The sequence below is a fragment of the Falco punctatus genome (genome assembly GCF_963210335.1).
Source record: "Falco punctatus genome assembly, chromosome: 2".
NCBI classification, from domain to species: domain Eukaryota; kingdom Metazoa; phylum Chordata; class Aves; order Falconiformes; family Falconidae; genus Falco; species Falco punctatus.
Window position 1 is genome coordinate 102,666,567 of NC_137581.1, and position 26,811 is coordinate 102,693,377.

Below are 26,811 nucleotides of genomic sequence, written 5' to 3' on the forward strand. Positions count from 1 at the left end.
TCCTGTGTTCAGTTTTGGGCCCTGCGCTTCAAGAGGGACGTGGAGGCGCTGGAGCGTGTGCAGGGGAGGGCAGCTCACCTGGGGGAGGCTCTGGGGCACAAGGCCTACGAGGAGCGGCTGAGGGAGCCGGCGTTGTTAGCTCTGGAGGGGAGGCGGCTCAGGAGACTGAATCCCGCTCTGCAACTACCTGCAGAGAGGCTGAGGGCAGGGGGGGGTCAGTCTCTTCTCCCAGATAACTAGCGACAGGACAAGAGGAAACGTCCTCAACATAAGCCAGCGGAGGTTTAGACCGGATGTTAGGAAAAATTTCTTCACCAAAAGGGTGGTCAAGCATTGGAACAGGCTGCCCAGGCGAGGCGGTGGAATCGCCATCCGTGAAGGTGTTAAAAACCCAGCAACACAGAGATGTGGCACTTAGGGACATGGTTTAGTGATGGACTCGGCAGTCCTGGGTTAATGGTTGGACTATTTATGTTCTTAAGGGTCTATTTCAACCTAAATGATTTTGATTCTGTACGTACTTATAGTTCATACCAGTGTGTTAAGGGATGATGCCGCAGCTAGTTAGTTGTATCACTCTGCAGAAGCCTGTCTTTAGATTAATTTGGTGGATTTAGTGGATTTCCCACACATTCCCTTTTCCATGGCAGTATAAGCCTACGAGTCTGCATATTAATAAGTGCTGCGTAAAACATTTGATTTTTTTGAACAGCTTGTGTCTTCTCTGAAACAGGTTGAAACCTCAGGTGGTCACACACAGGATTATTGCCAGAACAATTTCTGCGAATGGAAATTTCAGGATAGGAAACTTCATTATGATGGCTCGGAGTTGGACGCAGGCTCCATTTGATTTGGTTGTTGGGTGGCTGGGTAAGCCCGAGTTTGATGCTGTGGTGCTGCTTGTGCATTTAGCAGCTGATGCAGCCTGCAGTTAGCACAGTGCGATGTTTGTGGTGTAGCAGTCCCAGGAAGAGACCCTGGCTGGGTCCTGGGGGGACAGACAGGGTGGTATGGTATTACCAGGGGACACAGGGATTAGCTTGCTTCATTACCTTGGATTTTGCTTCAGTTTTCAGATTCCTGGTTATTTCAAGGTTCTGTTTTCATATTCGTGTGTGAGGCATGCTTGTTTTTTTCTTCTGGGTTTTGTCCTTACTGCAAGTTGATGTTAGTTAGGCTACTGCTGTATGTCGGTTTTGCTGACAGATGGGTTTTGCACAGACTCTTGCAGTGTGTTGCTGTGCTATGGCTGCTTAGTCTCAGGTACTGCTAGCTCAGGCACTTGCGGTTGCTGCTTAATCGATTTGGCCTTGGTGTGACCAGATCGAATGTTGCTCTGCGTGATCTTGTTACACTCGCATCCTGTAGCTTATGCCAAGTGTTCTGATGTCTGCCTGACTGCAGACAAGTTTATTTTCTGCTTTTTGTAATTTGCTTGTGATAAACTGAATGGAAAATTAGAAAATGGAATAACATTACTGTAAAAAAAAATAAAAATCTGTGTGATCTATGTGTATGTGTACTTCAGTTACGTTTGTGTGGTAGCTCGAAATAAGTTGTCTCGACCCTTCACTCTGCTGGTGGAAGAGCAAGCTCCCTGGCTGGGCTGGTGGCCCAGTTCATCGCTGTCCTGACTTTAAGAAGCTAGCAGTTCCTAGGATTGTCTAATGTTCAATATTGTCCTTCAGAACAAGAAGTCAACAGAAAATCTGCTTGGAGCTGGTCTGTTTGGAGATGAGCATTTTGGTTTGTGTTTTCTGTAGCTTCAGTGGCAACTGGTTTTATGGGGAAGCACTGTTCTGCTCCAGGATAGCAAGGGATGCTCCTCACTGGTGTGTTGATCTGTTTGGGTGAGGAGCATTTCACACTTCACCTGTGGTTTTGTGTGGGTCATGATCCTGAAGTTACTGCTTGTTCTGTTTGTGAGAAAATAATTCCACATTTTACTCTTTAACTTGCATCCTTGGAAAACTGTCTAGAGATACATATTCCCCAGTGGATTTAGCTGATGTATTGAGATGGAGTTGTCATTGCTGTACTGGCATACGCATTATAGCAATCTCATTTGTGCTGGAAAAATAAAAGGTTGTCGTCTTTTTTTTCTTCCTTTTCATCTACTTCTCCCTTCTTCCATGTCCAAAGCTCTAAGATGAGTATTCTAGACAGCCTGTGTACTGATTTTTATACGGAGTAATACGGCTTTTGATTCTTCAAATTTGTTGTTATTAAAAGTAACTAACTTTCTTAGATCAGCTAAGGGGGATGTGGAGGGAGAATGCAGATCCAAGAAAACAAATGAATATTTTGAATAAAAGATTTTCTGTGGGTGTTTGGTAGAGCTGTTGTATGTGATGTGCTTTTTTAAAAAAACTTTAAAGCAAGGATTTAATTGCTGGCAGTTTCAAACTAGGTTTAGTTTCATGGTCTCAATAAGTTTGTGAAAATGAGGTGCTCAGTTTGGGAAGGAAATTATTTTCATTAAGTGCCTGGGTAAGGCGTGAAGCTGGAGTGGGCTAAAAGAGGAAAAAAGTGGGAGTCCTTCCCCTTCCCCTCAGCGCCTCTGGTGTCCCCTCAGTTATGTCCCCCTCTTCCTTTGTGCATTTTCTCTCCGAGAAGAGCCTGAATTGGTTACTTCTGAAGGGACCTGGTGTTGTAGGGGGGTATTTTTGTTACAGCTGGTGCCATTTTACTAATGGCAAGAAAAGAAATGTCCTGTTGTAGCTTTCTGCCCCTTGTAAACCGTCCTGTGCAAAGAGAGAGGAAGAACTTCTTATCTTTCCTTTGCATACATGTATTTTTTATATGGTAATGTAGAAACAAATTGCATGTGCAGGTTCAGAATGAAAACATCAGCCACGTAACGCTGATCCCTTCTAAGAGTAAATGCTTGGATTTATTTGTGTTGTGCTGGAGACCTGGGATTTGTGAAAGACTGAATGGCAGCTGGGACAGTGCAGATTTTGTAGCCATGTGCTGTTTTCACTAGAATAAAGAGTGAAAGAAAGAAAGAAAAAAAAGAGGGAAGGAGTGCTTGAATGGTGGTCTGAAGAAGATATTTGGTAAACAAAATTGATTTGGAGTGTTTGCTTTTGTAATAGTTCACTGTTAACTCTCAAGTGTGCTTCATATCAAATTTTAGCAGTAATAAATTGCATCATAACTTTGATATTTTTTTTACAGATGTTGCAAACACTTTAATGTACAGATAGTACAGTAAAAATAGTTCCATATCCCCTAGGCTAGATTTATCTAAAAAATAATATTTTTTTTTAAAGATTTTTCAATACCTCTGGTTAAGGTTTCTACCTTCCTCAGGGGTGCATTTTAAGTGAGGCGATGCCAATATCGGGCAAGTGTGGATGGGGCAAAAGCACTGATCATTTTTAATGAGGTTGCCACCTTGATGTGGAAAGCAGAGTAATGTACTTACTGTACCGTGAAATAATGTTTGAGAATTAATGAAGTCTGCATCGCCAAGAGATGCCCCTCCTGGGAGGGAGGGTGGGGTGAGCCCTGCATGGCCGTGCTCCCTGCAGGCACAGTGTCCTGCCAGCCTCTGCAATGGCCCGGACACTTTGTGGTATCTGGACTTTTAAAAATGAATACTGAATTTCTGTAGTAAAATGTAATGTTGTTCTGGGGGAGCAGGAGGGACACCCTTTTGGGAATCTTACTGTAGGAACATTTCTAGGTCTGTCCACCTTACAGCTCTGACCCAGACTTTCAGCGTGCTTTGGTAATATGCAAACACAGAAAGTATGATCTAAACTCTTGCAGGTCCTCAGTTTTCTCTTCAATGGCAGTGGTGGCTTTTCAGTGGTTCAGAAGGTTGTTTGGACATCTCTTGTTAAAGCTTCTTCTGTTTCCCTCAATGCAGAAGTACTTCGCCAGTGACCTGAATGGTCCTGAACCTAGAAGAGAAACTTAGTGGTGGTTTTGTTCCCTCCCTTATAGCTGCCTCTGAAAATGTCTTCATATTGCTGTTCCTGTACCTTGTTATTTCATGCAAGCCCTTGTACAGGAGATAAACCATTTTTTTTAGTGCTTCAAATGTTGTTGTATGTATAATAATCATATGCATCTGTTGTGTGATCGTTGAAATGGACTTAAAATGTGTGTTTACTCAGGCTAATTGCTTTTGACAGGTTTTAATAAAAAGTTTTTAATCAAGAGTGGGTAGATGCGTGTTTGGACAGCTTGTACCTTGGAAAGAAGGAAGCTGCCTGAGCTAGAGACAGAACATAGTAATCTGTGTGAAGGAATAGAGTTTTTCAGGTCCTGTGAAAGCAGACCGAAAAGGTCCGGTGACATGACCACGGTGAAATCTTGCAAACATAAAAAAAAAAAAAAAGGTATAAAATCCCCTGCTTGTTTGAAAAGACTAAGAACTGATAGCTTGACATTTAAAACAAACCTGCATTTAATTTATTCTGCTATACAGTGTGGGAAGGAATATGTGTTGTAGACTCTAAATTTGTCAGGCAAACATCCTGAAGATTTACTGAGATGGTGAGAGGCATGGATGTGGAATCCAATTCACTGTGAATGTGTAAGGACACACCTGGTGAAAACAGAAGTTGTTTTTCTTATTAAAAGCTGATAAATTACTGTATAAGAACTAACATTCTTGCAGTAGTTCACATTTTGGAATCAATAAGGTGAACAGATGTTTGCAAAGATCAAGAGATGGTGAGAGGAGGAAGAATCCCTATGATAATTTACTAATACTTAATGCTCTTTAGAGCTCAGAATGAGTTCATTGCTGTACTTCTTACTTCTGAAATGTAGCAAATGGGTTTAATTGTGATTTGACACGACTGAGTTCTCTGTTCAAAAACCTTTTATTATGTTGATGTGGATTAAAACACTTGACTGATGCCTGTATCATGTGATGGATTACTTCATATGCTTTTCATGTTTGAAAATAATAGTATGTTTTATGTGACAGTGTGTATGTCTTTAAGGGACATAAGTAAGGCTTTGCAGGTGCCCGCAGTAGGCACTGAGATGGGTACATGAGACCCAGTGAATGTCTCCTTGAGGTCAGTGCTAAAGGCTGTGTGATCTGCAGTGTGTGCATCTAGAGCAAAGGGGGTACTTCAAGTGGTTATTCTTACAGCTTGTCTGAAATATTAGTAGTCCTTGACTGTTTCATACTGTCTTTTAACCTCAGTTTGTTAGTTTAGATTTGGAGCTTACTTTCTGCCTTTATGTAACAAAAGAAAAGTATATCTGCAACTAAGTATGAGTTCTTTTGATGATACTCTTGGTTACCTTGAAACAACTTCAGCTCTCCTCATGGTTTTAATAATGCAAGTAAAAAGCAATGCTAGCGTTAATGGGTATTCTCTACTGTGTTAGCAGGGGGAAGAGCCCCATAATGTACACTGGCTGACCCCAGAGGGGGAGGGTGAAAGATAATGTGGCCATGTCAGCAAAAGGGAAAACTGTGCTGTTGGTTGCACTGAGTTGAGGGACTTTAAAAAATGATTCAGTTTCAAAGGAATGTGGTTGTGGGTGATTTGTCGATACAGAGCTATATACTATCAAGAGACCCATTGGTATGCATGTGTATATATGGGAATGTAACACTAGGAATTGCTTTATTTTCAATAAATCCTCAGTTTCAGGTCCTGCATTGCATAGAGTATTAATTGCTGCAGACTAAACATGATGATAAACGCTTAGCCTGGCTAAGCCTAGGCGGGGCACAAGGAAAGGAGCTGCTGTGTCCTCTCCTGTGTGTCGCCAGCCCTTCTGGAGCTAAAAACTGTGCTGCTGCTCTGCTGTTTCAAGCTGAACCCTCCTGATGTGTCAGCAAATGCTGGGAAGCTGTGCCTGCCTTCCCGAGCTCGTGGGCTGGAAGGGGATTGCTGGGGGAAGGCAGCTTGATTATAGCTGTCAGGCTTGTCTGTGGCTGGAAGGCGGCGGTTACCACCTGGAAGGAGAAGGACTCCAAACTGCAGCACAAGTTGCTGACCTTTTCAGCTAGCTTGGGTTGAAAGCACTAGGCAATTCTCGGTGACTTTCTGTGTGAAGGTAGTGCTTGAGGTGGTCTCAAGGCTGGAGAGGCTGGAGACTTCCTTACGTGGACATTCAGCTCTGTGATGCACTTTCAGGTCATCTTTTTACTCTTTTCTTACTTCACCTTGGCATTTTCAAGGAATTCTGCTAAAGTTATTGTGGCTGGTAATCTGAGTTGCTGCTTCTTTCAGCAACTGAACAGGGCTGCAAATAGGGAGTCTTCTGAAGGTAGGAAATGGGAAGGCAGCTGTAGGCTGCTTTAGAATGTCTTAGCCTGTACATGGAGTAACAGCAGGGTTTTAAGGTAATATGTGATGTCAGCTGCATTTTTTCTGCTGTATTTTTAGTGGTGCAGTTTCTTTCAACCTCTCAGCATAAGTGAAACCTAGTTGTATAAGGCATAGCAGATTTAAAGGTTTCTTGCCCGAGACTGAGAGTGTGAAAATGAATGTGTGCAACTTTCAGAGAACACATTCTTCAGAAGAGGAAAAGTATCCAGAGAAGAGGCTGTGTTGCAGCTTGAGGCAACTGTTTTGTCAATGTAGGTCATAAGATTTTTAATATCTGCATATATATCTGTGAGGAGAACTGGAGGAGAAATAATCTGTTATGTGTTGCCACTTTGTGTAGTTGTTTGGGTCATGGACAGCTTGTGTACAGCTTGTGCTCTACACCTAGTACTCTGGTCAAATTCCCCATGAGGTGTTAGCATCCCTGCTTAGAGTCCTTAGGTGTTGCATCAAATGAAATAAAACAAATGTTCCTTCTGGTTTCACAGTACGTTGTGACCTGGCTAATCTTAAGTAAAAGTTGACGGCTGTCATGCTTGTTTCTCTGTTACATGCTGGTTTCCTTCTGTACTCTCCTTACGGGGCATCATTAGTGTTCAGGGGGCCTTTCTGTAGCAGAGCTTCAGGCTCAGTAACCAAATACAGATTATTCTTCCCCTTTGACACTGGAGACTGTGTGACATCGTTCATGGTATAACTCGTTCTTATTACATCTCAATAAAACAAGCGGGAGGTGGGAAAGCATAGTATTGTTTCTTCGTTTGTGGTGGTGGTTATCAAGATGCCACAGCTGCTGAGTTTTAAAAAGCATGATGTTATATTAATCTTTCAGATGACTCATTTAGACAACAAATAAAAAATCACCACAAGTAAGCCACCGTTTGAAGGTTTTATATATTTAAAATAGCAATAATGTAATGGAGGTATTGAAAAGTGAGTGTGTTTTTGTCTCAGAGTATGTGGTTCCAACATGATTAAAGAAACCAGACATTCCCCCCCTCTCCAAAGAGAGCCCTCGCTAATGCTTTTGGGTTTTTTATACTTAATGATCTGTGGTGATTTTCTTCTACTTATTGGTAAGGAAACAGCACTTCGTCTTTATTATGTCATCTTATTTGGATCAGTTCTCTCATATCTAGTAACAATAGTTAACAATGAATAATCTCATTTATCTGCATCATTTGAGGATCTGAAAAGTGACTCAGAGTTCATCTTAACCTCTTCTGTAGAAGTCTGTTAAATGCAATTGCTTTGAATTTAAAATAATCTTTAAGGGTGCTGCTCTTGAATGCAGTACTTCTCATAACCCTTCAAATGAAATGCATGTGAGCATCTCTTCTCATGGTTGTCAAGACTGAGAGCCGCTACTGTTAGTAAGTGAACCTAGCAGAGGACTCCTGGAGTCCTTAGGATATATAGTTAAAGAAACAAGAAACTCCCATTCTGAATTTTGGCATCTGGTGCACCTCTTCCATCAGTTACTCTGTGTCCTTGTCTGTATGTGGGGCAGCTGTGCAAGCTTCCTTAACCATAATAACAGCATGTCATCTCGTGAAAAAGCAAGAGCTGTCTGGTGCAACTGTTCTCATGTTTCAAAGTCGTGCATAACTAAATTTGCATGAGATACCTACTGCTGCATTACTAGACCGTTATTATAAGAATACCATGCTGGAAGAAAGTCCTTGGATTTACAGTATCTAGTCTTTCCCCCCGACCTAAGCAATACTCCAGGTAGTCCACAGTACTCCATAAGATCAAAAATCCGTAACCCAAGGTGGTAATATTTATTGCAAATAGGAAAGAGTGGGAACATCAACAGGATACTCTGCTGTCTTTTCTGTGTCAATGTTCAAAACATTGAAGGCTTTTTGCAAAGACCATCAGTGGAAGAATTTGGATGAAGGCTGTGTCTTTAAACATACTTTTCTTTTAGGCACAAAAAACAGTTGCTGTAGGATACCACAGGTAGGGTTTGAAAATTTAAATGCACAAATCAAAAAAGTAATGTACTTTGTGACACTGGCCTTCATGTATTGGGTAGCTTGGAGGGTTTTTTTCTCATGTCCCGTATTGCTTCCTGTGTATTAATTGTTGGGGTTTTTTTGTCTTGAATTGCATAACGGATTTTGGGAAGTTATAGGTTTATCGTAATTATTTTTCTCTCTGGTTCTTGTATCATTGGAAGTGTATTTGATTTGAGGCTGACTGAATTCTCTTAAGTCCAGTTTTAGGCGGTTTTGCTTAGTTTTTCGAGCAGAAGAGTTGTGTTCTGTAGAATAACTGGCTTGTGGTGTCAAGCCAGTAACTCCTTTGGTTTATTATTTCTGATAAGGTTAAGTCTCCTGGCTTATATGATTTGCCTTTGTGTGACTGTGGCGATTGTGCGGAGGGTATGTATAAACTTGTTGAGTGATCCCTGCTAAAGGGACAGTTTGTGCCGTGACCCATAATTTTTGGTATTACTATTACCTAGGCTGCTGAACAAAGCCTGTAGGGTTGTTTTTGTGAGGACTTCCCTCTGCCTTCATCTGCTTGTTCTTTTTCCTTCCTTCTGTTTCTTGCTCGCAAGTTCTGGGAAGGAAGAAGTTCTTGGTTTTGAGTATTAGCACCATGACATGAAGTTCATGTGTATTGCGTGTGTCGTACATTTTAATGAGTAAAAAATTATGCAAAGTGCAGATTGTAGAGGAGAAACATGAAATGTGCCCAGTTGAGAGAATGACAGAATATTGTGGTTCTTTCCAAAGCTGTAGAATCCTCTGCCTTTTTCTGTAACGCACTTCTGAAAGTCTGTTTCTTTACTACTTAGATTTTTAGCATTAATATTTTATGTGTACAATAATAATGGTTTTGGTTTTGTTTTGGTGTGGTGGATGAAGTTAAGCAAGCTGTCTCCATCTACTAGAGCCAGAAAGCGGAGAGATGGAGAAGTGGCTTCATTTTGGTGAAAGTAAGAGTTGGGTATAGCATCAGAGGTTGAAAGCCAGAATTTCTTTCTGAAGTGCAACATGATTATCAGGAAAAAAATCGTAACACTTGCAATTTTTATTACAAAACCCTATACTGAACGTGGAGTAGATGCTCAAAAAAGAGCAGCTGGCTGCACAGTGATGTAGGTAAAGCTTGTCTCTCTAGTGGGACAGTAGGGTTTGGGTATGATTCCCCCCCACACACACACACACACCCCCCGGTAATGGGTGACTCAAGTACCCTAAAAACAGATCCAGGGCACGATCTGTTTCAGCATGGGATATCTAGTAATGTATTAATACCTTTATCACAGTATTGCTGTTCTGGAGAGGTAGAACTTCATACATTTCTATGGAGGACTAGACCTTCAATTCAACCCAAAACCAATCAAAATCTGTCAGCCATCTATTTGACTCTGTCATATGGCTACTAGTATCGGGCTTCTGTACATGCCTTGAAAGTAATCCAGGTAACTTGCTATGTTGTTTAATCCTAGTGTTGACAGATTAGTTCCTTCTGGGTTGCTCATGTTGATGTTTTTGTGAGCTAAAAACCTGTTTGTCTAATTAGAGACGTGGTGGCATTTTGGGTAGCATAAATAGTATCTCAGGAAGGAACTTAGGACCTGTTCTTCCTTGTAGCAGTTGGTGTTTGGCAAGGTGAGGACTCACTGATGGTTAAAGTCAGCTAATGCCAGAAATATCTTGTTAATTCATCTTCACATTTAGTGGAATGAAACTGGGAAATCATTATTTTTACTTACAATAATAATTTTAGTAAGCCAGCCAGTCGGACAACTTGCAGAGAAGACACTGAGTCACAGGCTCGCTGCTGGGGCAGAGAATAGTTCTGCATAAAACGAAGGCGAGAGGACCTTTGGCATATATGTATGGAGTGCTGTAACAGTGCAAAATAGCTGAAACACTTCATGTTAAAACTAGTGAGTTACATCAGACTTCTCACATGGCTCAGTTCAGATGTTTGTGGTTCAGCCAAGTGGCAGCAGAGGAGGATACCATCCTGCACAGTGAGCAGACTAACATAAACAACGTGTTAATTTACTTCAGTAGTGTAGGCTGTGCCTCTGGGTTGAAGGTGGATAACGAACTGTATGCAAAATAAATAATAATGAGAATAAAATACCAACCTCAGACCTTCCTTTGAAATTCAGGGCATGGAGGGTGGGAGCCCTGTTTCACAAGAAAAATTTCAGGTCTTTTGGCCATGGTGAATTTCTGCTTGGGTAGATAAGGGTTTGTTCAGGCTGTAACGCAAGAAAAATCTGCTGAGCAAATGGGTTGCATCTTCTGCTCCTTCTTGGAGTAGCTTACAAAATGCGCTGCATTTCCTCCACTGCAGTAATAATTCTGTAGGTTTAGATTAGTGTTGTCTTTCTACAGTAGGAAAACAATGCAAGCCTACAGGATTTTCCAAATCAGGAAGTTTCAAGGAAGTTTGTTTCAGGAAAACTCAGGTGCATTATATACTTTAACTCACTTTATTATGTTGTAAAAATTATAGGGTGTTAGCACTGTGTAATAAATCAGTCATGTAAGAGTCAAGTTTGGAAGCGCAACTTGAGTATTCTGGTTTTCAAACTGTTTTAAAGTTTTTATTATTATTTATTTAGGAAGTTACAAGTCCAAACATTTAAACAGAGGTGCTTGAATTCATATTTTCATCTGCTCTGGGACTGTACTGTAAACAGTGTCCTGATTTGCCCATATGGGCATCCCATATAGGATCTAAAAAGAATAAAATCAGTGCTGAAGAGGTAATTTGAATAACTTTTCCTTCTTCAAAATGCCTCTAAATTAAAGGTAAAGATTCTGTGAGAAGTTGGGTACTAATAAATCTTATAGAATGGAGGTAAGATGTAAAAATCCCTCAAATGGAATATCATCCTCTTACAAACTATCCTTTTGTAGCCCAGTTTTAGCAGGAAAAGTTGAAAAAATAAATCACATAAAAAAAGAAGTGAAGGTATTATTACACAGAAGAGTTCTTCTTCCATGGGATGCTTAAGTGAGTGAGGTGCTGGAAATGTGATGAATGAGATGTGAAGCTATCTGAAAGTCGATAGCTATTTCAGATGGATTTCTGAAAACTGAAGACTGCTATTCTTTTTAAAATAAGTCAATAAATTACAGAGCACTGACATTTGAGTGATATAGTTCATTTGAGAAACTGACATTGCTCAAATGTTAACTTGTTGTTTATCAAATTTGTTGAACTGCGATTATTCCTCAGCTTTTGACCTGACAGATACAATTTAAATTTTTTTCATGGTATGGAGTCTGGCTCTGCTTATAGTAGTTTTCCTTTTCACATCCTTCCCAGCTACACATGCATTGAAATGGTTTAAAATATAACTTATGCCCTCTTAGGGTACCCTTTTCCAAGGAAAAGGTGCTTTAAATAAAAACTATACCTTACTTGGGGCTTTTTTGGTGTATTTGCTCTCATCTTGTAGTTTCAGTTTTACAGGAGTGAATTTTGTGGGTATAATAGGAGTGTAGAAATTATTACTGAGCTTGGAATAGTTCTGTAGTCCTGTGTTGCTGTGAAATATACTCTTTTTCTTCTATTTCATGTATTTATTTAAGATTAAATAAGTGATGGTGGTGCTGAGAGCTGGAATAGAAAATACAGTGCTGGAGTTAGATGGTTTACAGTGAATTATTTCAGTGCAAAACCTTAGTTTGGTTCTGAAAAACAGCCTTAAGTTTGTTTTGGCATAATGACAGACTTTCAGTTGATGAGACTTAAATGCAGTATGATAGCATTTGTGCATGTGTAGGCATACCAAAAGAAATAACAATTGTCTTATTTATCAGTCTCATTAAACACTTCTTTCAAGACTGTTTCAAAATTCAAAATCTAAATGAACAGCTTGGGAGCAAGATCATCTCTTTTTTTTTACTTCTACTTTTTATTTGGCTTGTAAAATTTTGCTGTTTTTTGTTGTTGGTTTTTTTGGTTTTTTTTTTTTTTTTTCTGGGGTGTGTCTATGTTAAGTGTTGGTGCTGCACTAGACTTAAATGTTTTCCTGAAAGTCATGCCAGTCTTGGATAATATTGGTCACCCTGCTTGTCATTATTTTTCTTCCTGCCAAAACGGCAGTTTTTGTAATAAAATGAGACTAAACCATGTGGAGGTACCTGCAGGCTGGGGAGATCTGGTAGGCATAAGGGTTTTCAGTTACTGTTACATTGATGGCTAATTGAAAAATCAATGAATTTGACTATGGACTCTTAAGAAAGAGACCTAGCTGGGTCTGTCAGTGTTGTGCCCATTCCCCTGTTGTGCATCACTGAAGGCAGGGGGGACATCATCGTGCATATCAATCTGCTTGTGCTGCTGGTCTGGTTATGACCAAAGTTATGTAGAGGTTAGACTAGAATGGATTATTTCAGTTGGAAGGGACCTACAAAGATCATGTAGTCCAACTGCCTGACCAATTCAGGGCTGACCAAAAGTTAAAACATCTTATATATTGGGGCATTGCCCAAACACCCCCTAAACACCGCCAGGCTTGGGGCATTGCCCACCTCTCTAGGAAGCCTGTTGCAGTGTTTGGCCACCCTCGGTAAAGAAATGCTTCCTAATGTCTGGTCTAAACCTGCCCTGGTGCAGCTTTGAACCGTTCCCACGTGCCCTATCACTGGACACCAGGGAGAACAGCTCAGCACCTCCCTCTCTGCTTCCCCACCTCAGGAAGCTGCAGGGAGCAATGAGGTCTCCTGCAGCTGCCTCCTCTCCAAGCTAGAGAATTCCAGAGTCCTTTGCCACTCCTCATAGAACATGCTTTTCAGCCCCTTCACCAACTTTGTTGCCCTCCTGGATGAATTCAAGCACCTTAACATCTTTAATGAAGGCACTGAACTTGAAAGTTGGGAGGGTGGATTTTAGGGATTTTTTTGGAAGCAGCCACATTGCTGGTAGGGGGCTCTGTAGTGCTGGCGGTGAGTAAGAAACTCTTGACACTGCACTTGGTTGTGGATGAATGTCTTTTTATTATGTTCATGTAGCTGAAACAAAAATCTACCTTATCTGACTTGCTAGGAATACTGCTGGACCACCCCCTCCCCCACCCCAGCCCCCAGTACGTCCCTCGTTTACGGCCATGTTCAGAGATTTCTGTAGCTAAATTTGGGGTTTAGTCTCTGTCACAGGAGCATGAAAATATTTGCATGGTGAAGCTGGACAGGCTCTGCACATGAGCAAGAATTTTACTGCTCTTGCGGTCTCTCTGTTGCTTGCTAGTGTTTCCAGGGGCCCTAGCTGTGGAAGTCCCTCCCCTCTTGGGGGTGTGTTTGCACTGTGTATGTAGGTCTGTTCTTCATTACAGATATGATAATAAAATTTGTCCTGAAGTTTTGCAAGTATCTCTCGTAAGCAGCTGGTTGCTGGGTTGCTCAGCTCTTTGGGGAGTGGACTACTTACCTCCCAGTTGCTCCATGAGATAGCTGTGTAAACTCAGCGCTTAGTCCTGGCGTATTTTTGGTTTGGTTTTGATACTTTGATTTCAGGGGAGACAGATGCCTGGGCCTGGATTCAGGTAGCGCTCTGCTGGTACTTGGAACATGACCTGGCGGAAGCGTTAGAACTAAGATGCATGCAATAATTACAACATATGCCTCGGGACCTTGCGAAGGGTGCAGGTAAGGAGAATGGCTGGCTGCCAGGAGAGAATTTTGAGGATACTATTGCTGCCTCTGCAGCCTCGGAGACAGACTTGCTCTTAATATATTTGTGGAGCAGGCGATCCTTGAGCTGCTGTGGAGAGGTGAGTGGTGTGTTGTTGTGATGACATTTTGGCATCACTGTTTATGAAGCAGGCCAGGACAACTGCACACAAGTATTTACACTTGGGTTAAATAGGTTATAGTAAGGGCAAATAAACATCTCTGATTTTGCAGGACCTCCTCAATGGAGTCTGTTCGTCAGCCAAATTTCAGATGCCTTTTAGTTCACAGGGTGGTTGAGCTTCTCCAAAGCTGATGGCCTTTTGTAAAGGAGATGCGGGTCTTCTCAGGGGAAGTAGTTTAGGGATGTGGCCTTTCTCATTACTCTTTGCCAGAAACATTTGTCTTTCAGGAGGAAGAAACCGTACAGAGCAATTTTACTGAGCAATCAGTAAAATGTTTTTTGACCTATTTCTGTAGGCTGTTGACGATAATTGCTGCTGCTGTTTCTATATTAACATTATACAATAAAATACTGTTTCTAAATTATTCATGTTGATTTTGACAACCTCTTAGTCTTGCAACACTGTTTGTCTCTAAGGAGAAGTTGGGTGATGGAAAATTTTTCTTGGTTTTGACACAGAGCCATCTTAAAGTTGTGGGGAGACAATTTGGCAATTTCTCCTTTTCTATTTTGGTTGCTTTATTTAATTTTTTTTTTTGGTCCTTATTGCATTTATAAGAAAGGAAGATAGTTTTTCATTACTTGCCTACACGAGCAGGTTTTTAAATATAAGTAGTCTGTAATACATTTGTGTTCTGTGTAGATACCTAACAAAACTAGGAGGACAACTGGTAGTTTACAGCTTAAATGGGAAGTCTGGCAGTCTGTATTCTGCTACACTCTGTGGTAAAGTTGATGGTTAACCAACATGCAAGAACCCATGGATTTGTGTCTGGTAACACAAGCCTGTATTAGCATGGTCTTTGCCTGGTTTGAACTGTAGACTTTTGGAATTGAGCAGTGCTCTGCACTTGTAGGGTGCAGCAAACCAGACATAGTCCGGTGGAAGAAACTTGGTCTTTCCACTGGGGATAACAAGGTTATCTCATGTTTTGCTCAGCAAATGTGTAAGGTCAAGCAGAGAGCCCTTCAACACTTACTTTATTTTTACCTCTATTCTTTGCAGGAAAAAATAGCTATGAGCAGCCCCACTTCAAAGATAAAATTTCTTATATTAATAGTCATAGAGGAAGCAAACTGCATTGCATGCAAGTTCGTGCCACTTTAGTTACCAATTACCAAGAAACCTCAAATTTCAACCTGAATGTGGTATGAAAGTTTGGAGGAAGCACAGGCATGGGTTGGAAGGGTGACGTGTTACTTGAGTATGCTTAATTCTTCACAATATTTGAACCCCTTTATATATATATATATATATATATATAATTCTCATCAGAAGCTGTTAAACCTTACAACTGTAGTCATTGACTTCTCGGTTGAAGGGCTGGAACTGGTGTTAGTGTTAAAAATGGAAAGCAGGGAGGAGTTATTTTAATTGTTTCCTAAAACGAGAGCATTTGTTGTTCTTGAATAGGTTATAGATATGGAGCTTGTTATTGAATGGCCTCTCCTTGAAAGTAATTGCAAATGAAACAATTAATACAAATTAAATACACTTTGAAGCCTTATGAAAGTGGCTTCAGGTTAGTGTTTGCAGCATAAAACAACCTAAGTCATAGAAGCAGTCTTGGGGACCTCTGGAGAATGTTTTTTTGATGTTTTGATGTTTCATAATAGCACATACAAGGTTTGATGCTTATTTTCATATTATGTTGTTGTCATTAATTATAAGTTAATAGCAGAGCTATCTGGATGAAGTTGTGTTTACTTTGGTCCCTTGATGGAAAACCTCTTGAGGGTAAAACCTTGCAGCCTATGTTTTCTGAGGATAGCTTTGGCTGTGAACAAAGCCAACACTTGGTGTTGAAATAGGGATTATGGAGAACTGTTAGCAAATACACTAATTACTTCTGTAACTGCAGAAAGCAATGACAGGAAAAGTGGATGGGGAGAAGGCTATGCTTTCTGTCTTAAACTTGGTAGGAAAAGGTCTTTTGATATTAAGATGAAATGGTAACAAGCTAAAAATCTCCAAACACTTTTTTTTTGCTAAATTTATTTTAAAAAAAAAAAAGAATTTGCAATTAGCTAAACTTCTTTCAGTCCTCTGTACTCTGCTACCAAAATCCTTTTTGAGTGTCTTGGAAATCGTACAAATGGCATCCAGCATGCGATGTGGATGTGGAGTGCACAGGTGCACTAAAGACCCTTTGAATCTCTCCTCAAATAGATGTGTTGAGTTACCAGGGCTGGAAGAGGGGAAGGCAGAGGCTTCTGTACTACAGAGGATCTGTACTACATCTTAACATGGGAAGTCTTTTAATGCTTGCATGATGCCTTATTTTTTTTCTGTGTTGTATTTAAGTTGACATTTTGTCATCAAATAAATACTTGGAATAACTGTTTCGCCTCACAAAACAAACAGAAAAATTCCATGACACACTTATTTTCAAATACAGCCTCCAGTAATTAAACAGTGTCATTCAGGTGGCTTTGCTAGGGTTTATCTTGTGTTGTCCTAATATGACCAGTTTTGTAAATACTTCTTTGACACAGTCTGGTGGGAAAACAGCTGAATTATATCCCTCTTCTTTCCTTATCCAAAGCAGTTATCACCAATAAGCAGTTACCCAGTGGGCTTTCTCTTCCAGAGTTGTCTTCTCATACCAGTCTTCAGTGTTGATTGGATTTTTTTTTTTGTATCCTCACCTAAAGAATGAGTTCTTATTATGCTTTCTCTTTTGAGAGTAGGCAAAATACTGAAAGTCTGTACTTGAAAGGTATTTTACATTTCTTTACTGTCAAATAATATTTTTAAGCACTTCAGCATTTAGCTGCTCATAAGAAGGAAGCATGACATAGGAGCACGCAGGAAGATGTACACAAGTGGAGGTGAAATGAGTCTTGCGACTGGAAGACAGACCTCTGAAATGGTAAAACTCTTTGAGGGAGAACCTGCTGTAGCACTGAGCATTACCATGGCCATCGAGCCTTTCTTTCAGAACTTGTACCCTTACTTCACTTTTGAAAGTTAATAATTAAAACATGTCTAACAACTTAATAATTTTGTTTTCTGTATCAAAAATGTCAGGCTGGTGTTGAATGTTTTGTGACATACTAGACTAATGTATTTATGTAGAGCTCTAAGTAGTGTATGATTGATTAAGGTAATGTTTTTCAGAATCCTGTAGTTGTCATTTTTCACATTTAGGTAGTTCCCATTCTAGAAATTGATTTCTGATCCAGATGTCTTGTAAGAGTGATGAGTAGTATTTTGATTGGTCTTTGAAAACTGGATATACTGTGAAAATCCCAGCATAACTTTTGGAGTAACCTTGAGACAGCGTGCTAATTGGTCTAACTGTTATTTAATGATTTGCCAAGAGGCAGGAAAAAAAGCACATGCTATTTCTTCGAGGTCATATGCAAAACAGGCAAAATAATATGTGATTACAGTTTCATGAATATGCTTGGAGTTTTTACTTTTGCAGAATACTAATAAAGCAAATAGTTGCTGTTAATGTAATTTGTGTCGCATGAATTATTCTTTGGGAGACTAATCTGCCTGAGAGCTTTAGGATTAGTCAAGGAGAGATTTGCCACTACAGGCGTTATTGTAACAAACTGGACTGTAGCTTTATGTTGTTCAGCATTACTGTATAGAAGCTGCTTATCTGTGTAGATCGGTGCACTTGATTATTTAATTGCATTGTAATGCAGATAATTATTCTTGGCAGGGAGGGAATGGAAATAATTAAACCCTTGGCTGTGGGAAAAAAAAAAAACAACAAAAAACCTGAATGATACATAAAATTCTTCACCAACTGACTTACATTAGCTGGATATACCTTTGATGTAACCAGTGTTTCATGAATTCATGTTACAACAGCATGTATGGGACAAATTGCTTATTACTGCATCTAGTTTTACTCTCATTTCACTCTCCTGCCTTTTTTTTGAGTTGTTTTTCATCTTCCTAAGCATATGTGTTTTAAAGCAAGTGCTGCTCCGTGACTTCCTCCCCATTGTTCAGTCCCCTTTGTGATGAAACTGCTGTTGGATGCTTCTGTTAACATCGGCAATAATTCATTGGCTTTATGTTATCAGTAACTTTTGCAGACTAGAGACCTCTCTTGAAACTCGTTATCTCGGCTAAGTTTAATCTTTTTTTTTTGGCTTGGCTTTAATAGTGAAGCATTGTCACAATGCAGTCCCTGGGGAGAAAACCAAACTGTGTTTCTTCCCCAAGTGCTGTGATGCTTGAGGCCTTCGGTACAAACTCGATGGGAAGGGAGAGGGCTGAATTGTTTCTTTCTCTTGGTGTAATAAGCAATACGTAAGTGACACTTGGTTGCTTACCTGGAGATCTCAGAATAGACTCACCAGCAGTTTCTAGCCCACCTCTCATTCTCTGGAAATCTTTTCTAGCACCATCCTAGTGAAAATATAGTTGCAGTGTTGGGTGAAGCTTAGTTTTCACATGGCAGCATAGCCTAGAGGTGCTTCAAGTAAATCAGCTGGAGAAGTTTTCATCATTTAGTTATAAGAGCTGTTAACTTTGGGAGGGGCAAAATTCCCTGTCAGAGGCTGCCATGAGAGCTGAAGGTGGAAGATCTGTTTAAACACACAAGACAGGCAGGTGAGCATGTTGGAGGTGAACACTTCTGAACGTTTGCGTGAGAGGTGAAATGGTGTGCAATAACTTTGTACTGTCCCTTGCTTCACTGGTTTTTTTTGTGCTTTTTCCTACCAATGGATGCCGTGCTGAACACCTGAGCAGAATGATGATGCAGGGTTGGAAATTGGCATGCAGGCCTTACCGGCTCAGGGTTACTTGTCATAATGAGCATTTTAAAACATAAGGAACTACTGAAGTGTTTATAAAACTGAGATTTGTGTAGGTGGGAGAGACCCCCAGGTTTGAGAGGAGGCATGGACAGTAAGTGTTGGAGAGCCCCACCAGCACCAGTCCGGACCAAAGGAACCTGAGAGGCTTTGTGTGTTTTTTGGGTTTCGTCCTCTCTTATCAATCAGCCTTATAAAAAATAAATTACAACAATGCTTTCTTGAATTAATTTCTTACCTTACTATTCTTAATTTAGGAATGTCCCCTGGATTAAAATAGATTCCATAAAATCAAGGTTATGAGAACTGATCTGTTCCAGGCACCTTTTTCAGCAGGTGCCTTGGGAATGCTCTTGTGTTCAGTCATGGGGCGCAGGCAAGAAGGGCAGCGTGGTGCATCTTGCTGCCAGGTTTTGATTTGCTACTTGACTCTGGTATAAGTAACAAAGGGCTTTGTGTTACATAGGCTTGCTGTAGAGGGCTGCATAGAGAAATGGGGAGAAATCAGAAAATGACTTACCAGAAATACTCTTCTTAACTACCTATTATTTAGTATAATTAGCTGTTTTGGACCAGGAACAGATTTTTAACTTGATGGATTTTGGCTTTTTCCTGCAAACTTTGTTGTAGTCTGAATGATTGCAGAGAAAAACAGTATGTAGAAGAACACACTGCAATATGTCCTTAATGCAGCAGCTGTAGGGTTTTGGCCAACGATCTGAAAAATTTATGTTTTCTTTTTTTTAATGTTAGAATTAACTGCCAGTCACTGTATGTGTGACATTCACTCTTGGGTAAATGGAAGTAACAATGCTGTGAAGCATATGCTTGCAGAACTGAGTGAAGGGAAATCTTTTAGTCATACACTTGTTAATAGGGGTGTCTTGCTCAGGTACCGTCAAGAGGCCCAGCAGAAGCTCTAAATGTAGGATATAGGTAACCATATCAAAAAGTGCTCCTAGGCTTGACTGTTGTGTTTTTGGCCATCATCTCTGCAGAAAAGCCTCCGTCAGTGTTAGCTGTTTTTGTGGGTTGTGCAGTAAGAGTAATTTCTTGACAGGCAGGCAGCTGCCAGTTTTCATCGGAAGAAGTGCCATAGCAGGTCAGCTGCTTACTTTCTTCAGAAATGAAATATCAAATGGCAACAAAACTTGAATTAGGGGTATATTTATAGAAGGAGCAGGGAGATAACACAAAGGCTGTCTCAACAATGAGTCTGTTCTCCTGTTAAAACTTCACAGTGTCACTGCAAGTCTCACAGGTACCGTGCTGAAAGTGGAATGTATAAAATTGCTGCTTATTACTCAAGGTGAGAGGCTTTCAGTTTAAACACCAGGACTACACGGTGGTAGCAAGCACTTGCCTTCAGACATTAAATAATTCAATGTCCTCCTCCCCTGATCTAAACTGTTTAAAAAGGTGTTATTTCCAATCTGATTGTTTACAGAAAGTTAATTTGAAAGCTCAGTGTTATATCTCCAGCTAAGATGCAACAGGCAAATCCATTAACCTACTATCCTTGCTTTAAGGACACTCTTAACAGAGTTCAACTTGACAAGTTGAGTATTTGAATTATTCATGATAGTGATCTAAATGCTGTAGTTCTGTTTACAGTGTCTGTTAATTGCTCCAGTATTTCTTTATGATTAGAAACATTTAGCTGGCCTAATCAATAAGATGAAGTGCGGTGCTGAGCAGTTCATTAGTGTGCCCCTGTCTGCTCGAAATATAGAAAGCTAAATGTGATCATGACTTGCTCTGGTAATATTATTAAGCTGGGAGATGTCATATTTTTTTCTGAAGGGAATGAGATAATAAGTAGACAGTCATAGGTTATCATGTTAAGAGTTAAATTGATAGTACTCCAAGTAAACAGCCACTTTTATCCCCCCCCCAGCTTTAGCTGTCATCTTGGCTATGGATACCAAACAGCTCCCTATTATAAAGCCACAAGGCAAGATCTCCATAAATTTACAATGTATGATGTTGAGTGAAAAAAAATTTTAAATGTGCCACAGTATGACTGCTGTGTACTTTATTAATTTAATAGAGATCTCAGTTGGAGAAGCTGACTGTGAATAGAGTTCACATTCACACATTGCCTGTGGAATGACTTGCTTCTGGTTTTATTAAAATTTTGATAGGGCTGTGTTGCATCTATAGGGGAGGGAAATTCATTAATTTGGAAGATTTTTTTGCAATTACGTGTTATAGATGTGTCATGTTTGAGATGCTCTCCAGAGTTTCTGAAGATGTTAGAAAGAGTAAGCGTGTGATAGTTTTATTGATCAAGACAAGCCAGACAAGGTGTCATCCCAGTTACTGGAAAATTCTCTCATTACCTAGTGGAAAGACAGTGATGGCTTACTGTTGCATTGTACAGTTTATTCATTCCACAGGAGAAGAGAAACTGAAATAGTAAAAGGAAATTTCTGCCAGCAGTGTTCATGCTTTATTTTTAAGCTAAATTGTGGTAACATGGTAACATGTTAACATCTTAAAGCAGGCAGGAAAATATTCTCTCCTTCTCTCTAAAAAAAATACAAAAAAATAAATACTTGGTTTAATTATGGCATTTTAACTTAGAGTTGTAAGCTAATGTGTTAGGGTAGTTAGGTGTTGACTTCTGCAGTGTTTCTTGGTGTGATACTTTTTATTACTGTAGGCATATAAAATTCATGAAGGTTTTTTGTGTTTGTTTAATCATGCTCCTTTGGAGCGTGAGGGGCAATGGAGAGCCGTTGGCTTTTCCCTTGAAAAACCTAATGCAATGAGGAGATTTGGTTTTTCATGGTGTTTCTTATATGGTAAAACTGAAGTGAGTACTTTTAGCTTATACCTTCTGAGGTTGGCTGCACCAGAGGGAAGAGGACTGAAAGAAAGAGCTCTTTATTTGTCTTAATGCTGTGGTTCCACAGGAGGCATTTAAACCAATGTTGAGGTTTGTGGGGGAGGAAGATTTAGTTGGTTTATAAATGCAGGTAGGAAGCTCCCAGATGTTCCAGGATTGCATTTAAGGCACAGGAGGAGGGAGGGAGCGGGGTGCTGCTGGGGAGGTCGGGGTGCTGAGGGCAGCGTGCCTCAGGAGGCGGTGGGGAGGCACGCCAGGCAGCCTGTCTTAAGCGTGGGTACTTTAATGTTAGGTGGTATTCTTAATACTTTGCTGTGAGCTAGACCTTCAGTAGTCCCATTTTGATACCACGCCAGCCACTGTATTTTAAGGTTCATTCAAAGCACAGCATAGGTGGAAGCTGGTGCTTTTAACCCACCATCTTTACAAGGAATGATACTAAAGGAAGTAGAGAGGGGCTTGAAAAAAGGGTACATTGTGGCATTTTGGTGTTGGTGTGTGTTTGTTTGTGGGGTTTTGTTGTTGTTTGGGTGGGGTTTTTTTTTTAGGAAATGCTTGAGGAAAACTTAATTTTTTTAATTGTTAGCGAACCCTTCCCCTTGGTATGCTAAGTAGGTATGGAAAATTAAATTTCTGTAATTACGCCTCAGGTATGCATGTTGTTCTAGGTTGAGCCCAAGCTGATAGGAGGACAGTTTTGGGCCTCAAAACAGTTTGGTTACAGCTTTAAAATCTGTGTTCTGGATTTCTGTGAAGACTTAATTTACATTTCTCAAATCTGCCTGAATCAAACAATTTCAGTCTTGTTGCCATGGGTGGGTAAATGTAGGATTTGGTTCAGACTTGCTTGAGCTGTTCCTGCTTTGGATGGACTCTTAAGACACGAGATCAAAACTTTTTTTTCCCCTTATCCTTCCAGGTGCCTGCTGATGGAAACGCTGGGTTGCTGGCAGAGCCTCAAATTGCCATGTTCTGTGGGAAACTCAACATGCACATGAACGTGCAGAACGCAAAGTGGGAATCCGACCCCTCTGGCACCAAGACCTGCATTGGGACAAAGGAAGGGATTCTCCAGTACTGCCAGGAAGTAAGTTGTGTCCTCGGGGACAGCTATGGTGGTTGTTCTTCTGAAGCGTGAAGCAGGCATGTGCTGGAAAGCTGAGTCTGTAGGGACCTTCCCCTGTCTCTTTTTCCCCTCTCCTCTGCTCCATTGCCTTTTTGTCCTTTTTAAAGAAGCTCTTTCCAGAGCCTGTTAAAACAGCTTCAGAAATTTGTTGCTGGGGGTGGTCACTGGGACTCTTGAAAGTCAGCTGTAACATGTCTTCTGTCATCCTGACATGATACTGAAGTACACTGGGACAGTCCAGAGTTACTGGTCTCTGCTGCACATTGAACCATTCAGAGTTTCTTAATAGGAAAAGCTTGCCCTACAGATGAAGTCACAGTGACTGATTTCATATTTGAGAGCAGAAACTTATTACCCACTCACTTAGGTCCTAAGAACAGATTGTGGATCTAATTTTGTTTTGTTTCCATGCTGTGATAGCGTGATAACCTCGTACCAGTGTGTGACAATTTGAAAAGAAAATGTGGGTTTCATGCCATGAAACAAGAGGACATGGCTTGAGTTGCTTCAGTCCTTATGTCTTTCTATAACATCTCTGCCTTTTTTTTTTCTTTTTTTTTTTTTTTTTAAAAAAAAGCAGTATATCTTGCTTCCTAAATGTCAAATCAGTTTCTGTGAAAATGACTCTTTAGAAAGCAAGGTAATTCACTCTTCAGATCTCTGTTGCCTTAGCATTTTTCATTCCTGTACTTTAATCCATTGATTGTTCCTTCTATTTCTTGCAGTGTGTTGTTCAGTTTTTTCTGTGTTTGGGTTTTATGGTCTAGGATATTCATTTTAAGGAAGATACTGTAATGGCTATTAAAATTGATTCTTCACCAGTAGCGTTGTCTTTTCATTAAGAGTATTAGTTTGAAATTCATAATATTTTTGTTTACCGTTAACAAAAATACCAAACCTAACCTCTGTAAAGTTTCAGAGGTTTCTTCTGGTTTTCTGTTTTCTCCTTTGATTTATCTAAATAAAGTTGATTTATGCATAGTGGAATTATTGAGGGTGAGGAAAGGAGTAAGAAGATGGAGGTAGAGAATCAGTGAGTAAAAGTCCACAAGGTAGTAAGTCTCTTTAGATGAAGTTATAGGAAGAAATTTACAGGAAGTAAGAGCAGAAAGTTTGGAGGGTTTTAAGGTATAAATAAATAGCTCAGTAGGATGGCAGGCCAGTTACAAATGCTGCAGGTAAGGAACAGTTCCAGAACAAGGACTCAGAGCTGTAAATCTCAGCTGAATGTAAATTGACTGAAATTTTGGGTGGCATTAAAAAAATAAAACCAACCAAAAAACAAACAAACAAAAAAACCCCAAAAACCCCCACTAAAAACCCACCCAGGAGTAAAAGGTCCACAAAACCAAAACCCAAAACAAACAAAAAAGCCCCAACACAAAACCAACCAAACCCCACCCTCTTAAGAATAAAGGGAAGAGGAAAGCCAAAGCAGTCAGAAAGTGGTAGCAATATATTTTTAGGTGACAAAGGAAATAATAAAAATTTTGACTGCATATGAGGAAAAGTTTTGCCATGAGAGTGGCCATGCAGTGATACAGGCACCCAGACAGGCTGTGGAGTCCTAATACTTCAAGACTGGAAGAGCCAAACCAGGCAAGGGTCTGAGCAACGGAGTCTGGCTGAGATGTAAGCCCTGGCTGGAGCAGAGGAAGGTCTGGATGCCCTCTGTAGGTCCCTTTTAACCTGATGATTTATTTTTTTTAAAATCTGGAATTTTCTCCTGACTGGAGAAACAGAGGAGACTTTCTGTTACTTGAGTTTTTAAGAGTAAATATTTAAACTCCAGTGTGGCGATAGCCTTGATTTGTGTGCTTGGCAGTTAATCAGCTTACTATTAGATGATAGTGTCACGACTTTACAGTGTCTCTTTAGCTACAGTTAAAAGTATAGCTTAGGGGGTTCTGCTCTGTCATGGGGCAACATGCTGGCAGGTCTGCTCCCTAAAAATGGGACGGGCATCTTACTGATTTTAGTTAATCACATACATGTAATAACATAGATTAAGCAGTGTGCATTAACTTCAAGTAAGCAGTTCTGCTGTGGTGTGTTTAAACATGGGAATCTAGCTAAAAATCCTGCTTTCCTTGGCTGTGCTCACCAGTATGCTTTCTGTTTGTTTGTGGGAAACTGCTGATGTCCTGGCTGTCCTGTTCTATCCTTACCCAACACATACCTGAGCTGCACAACACAGATGGCTGTAGGACACTGGTAGAGAAGGGGCAAGGTGGTCTGGGAGCAAGTACCCGTGGCAGCACCAGCATGCTCTATCAGCAGCTGGTTTGGGCATGGGGAAGACTTGTGTGAGACCCTAATTTTTAATGCTGGTAATAAATTCAGAAATAGATAGAAAATATTAGGAAGGTCAGGTCTGCTGACAGCAAGTTAAAAGAAAAAAGCCACATGGAAGTCGATCCAGCCCAGCAGCATGGAAAGAGGCTCCCAGTTCTGTACGACTCTTCCCCCATAGCCCTCCCTGCTTCCCCATGCCTCTGCAGCCAGGTCTGTGTGGACTTGGGCTTTGGCCAGGGAAGGGCACTACTGCTTTACTTCTGTTAAACTTTCCCATGACCTGACAAGAGAAACAGATTGGATAAAAGCACCTACTTCTACTAAAGAAATGAATCTGTAGAGGAGTGCTAGTAAATGCAGCTCAAACTAGTTTCTTATCTTTGGGAAACCCCTTGTTGCTTGATCCTCTGATTATGCTTAGTGTCCTGTGGGTAACAAGTGAGGTGGTTTTCCCCTTGCCTTCTGCGAGTCAGCACTTGCTATCAGGGAATGGGGCAAATTTGCATTTTTGCATTAGCAGGAAGCAGTAAGAACCAAGGCTGAGATGTGGTACCTCTTGCATTGGAATAGTATGCAGGTAAAATCTCAATTTAGATTACTTTTGCCATATACAGCCTTTCCCTTCCTTCCTTTTCACTCTTGTTCATGATGCTTTTTTCCCCAAAAGAACTGCTTCTTCTTGGGGTGGCTTGTTTTTTTTTTTCCTGGTATAAGCAGAGGCTGAGCATAGATGCTCTGCTAATCAAGCAGACAAGTACTCTTCCTGAATCTATTTTCTTTATGCTCCCTTGCACCGTGGCAGCTTCCTTGGTTCTTTGGTCTTGCTGTAGCAGCAGCTGTCAGTACCACTCTGCTGAGGTACTGGGTTGTTTTTTTTTTCCTCAGCTCTGAGCAGAGCCCTGAAATGACAGGGAGCAAGAGAAGGCAAGGTATTTATTTTTCTTTTCCCTCCCTGCACCTCTAATGAGAAATCTGTCTGTCCTGGGTTTTGTTGCAGATACCTTATGTGGCTCTGTGCCAGGCATTGTGATTATGGCTGTAATGCAAGAGGTGATGCTCTACTGCAGTAAATCCTGTAGAGCTAGCCTATGTACCTAGTTCATCCTACACCAGGGAAAGAACAGAAGGGACATACTGAAAGGAGCCAACTCAAGGAGCAAGTGCAGTGGAGGTCTCACTCTGTGGCTCCTTGGCTCTAAAATAATTACAAAGTTAGTATATTTTATCAGGAGACTCCACTTCCTTCACTGTTAATTCAAAATGTTACTACATTCATTCTCTGGCTTTGTTTTCTTCTTTAAAGGTATCTTTCAGAAGATGCAAAATAGTATCTCCCCCTTCAGCAGTGCTTACAAGTAGGTGCATTCCTTTGCCTCCTTGTAAGCTCTTTTTAAAAAGAGCTTTTCTTGACAATGCAAGGCTTGATGCCTGGGTGGTGGGCACAGCACTGGCCTGGAAGGTTTGTGGAGTACAGAAGGATTTATATTTCTCCTTCAGAGAAGATGTACTGGGAGCCTTGTATCTTGAGATTGTCATCGTTGCCTCTCCTCATCTGCTGCCAGTGTAGGTGGATTTTGAAGTCTTGATGCAGGAGGTAT

General features: G+C 40.6%; 1 protein-coding gene across 5 annotated transcripts in view; it reads left to right on the top strand.

Annotated features, from left to right (window-relative positions):
• The window catches only part of APP (amyloid beta precursor protein), a 229,270-nt gene that overhangs the window by 24,444 nt on the left and 178,015 nt on the right, over positions 1-26,811 (top strand). For 4 of the 5 annotated variants that reach the window (XM_080374444.1, XM_080374445.1, XM_080374447.1 and 1 more), the window contains exon 2: positions 22,712-22,879. In XM_080374444.1, coding sequence (XP_080230570.1) covers positions 22,712-22,879 — 168 coding nt within the window. Of the gene's footprint in view, positions 1-13,810; positions 13,949-22,711; positions 22,880-26,811 lie in introns of those variants that run through there. The other variant, XM_080374446.1, reaches the window with a different exon arrangement.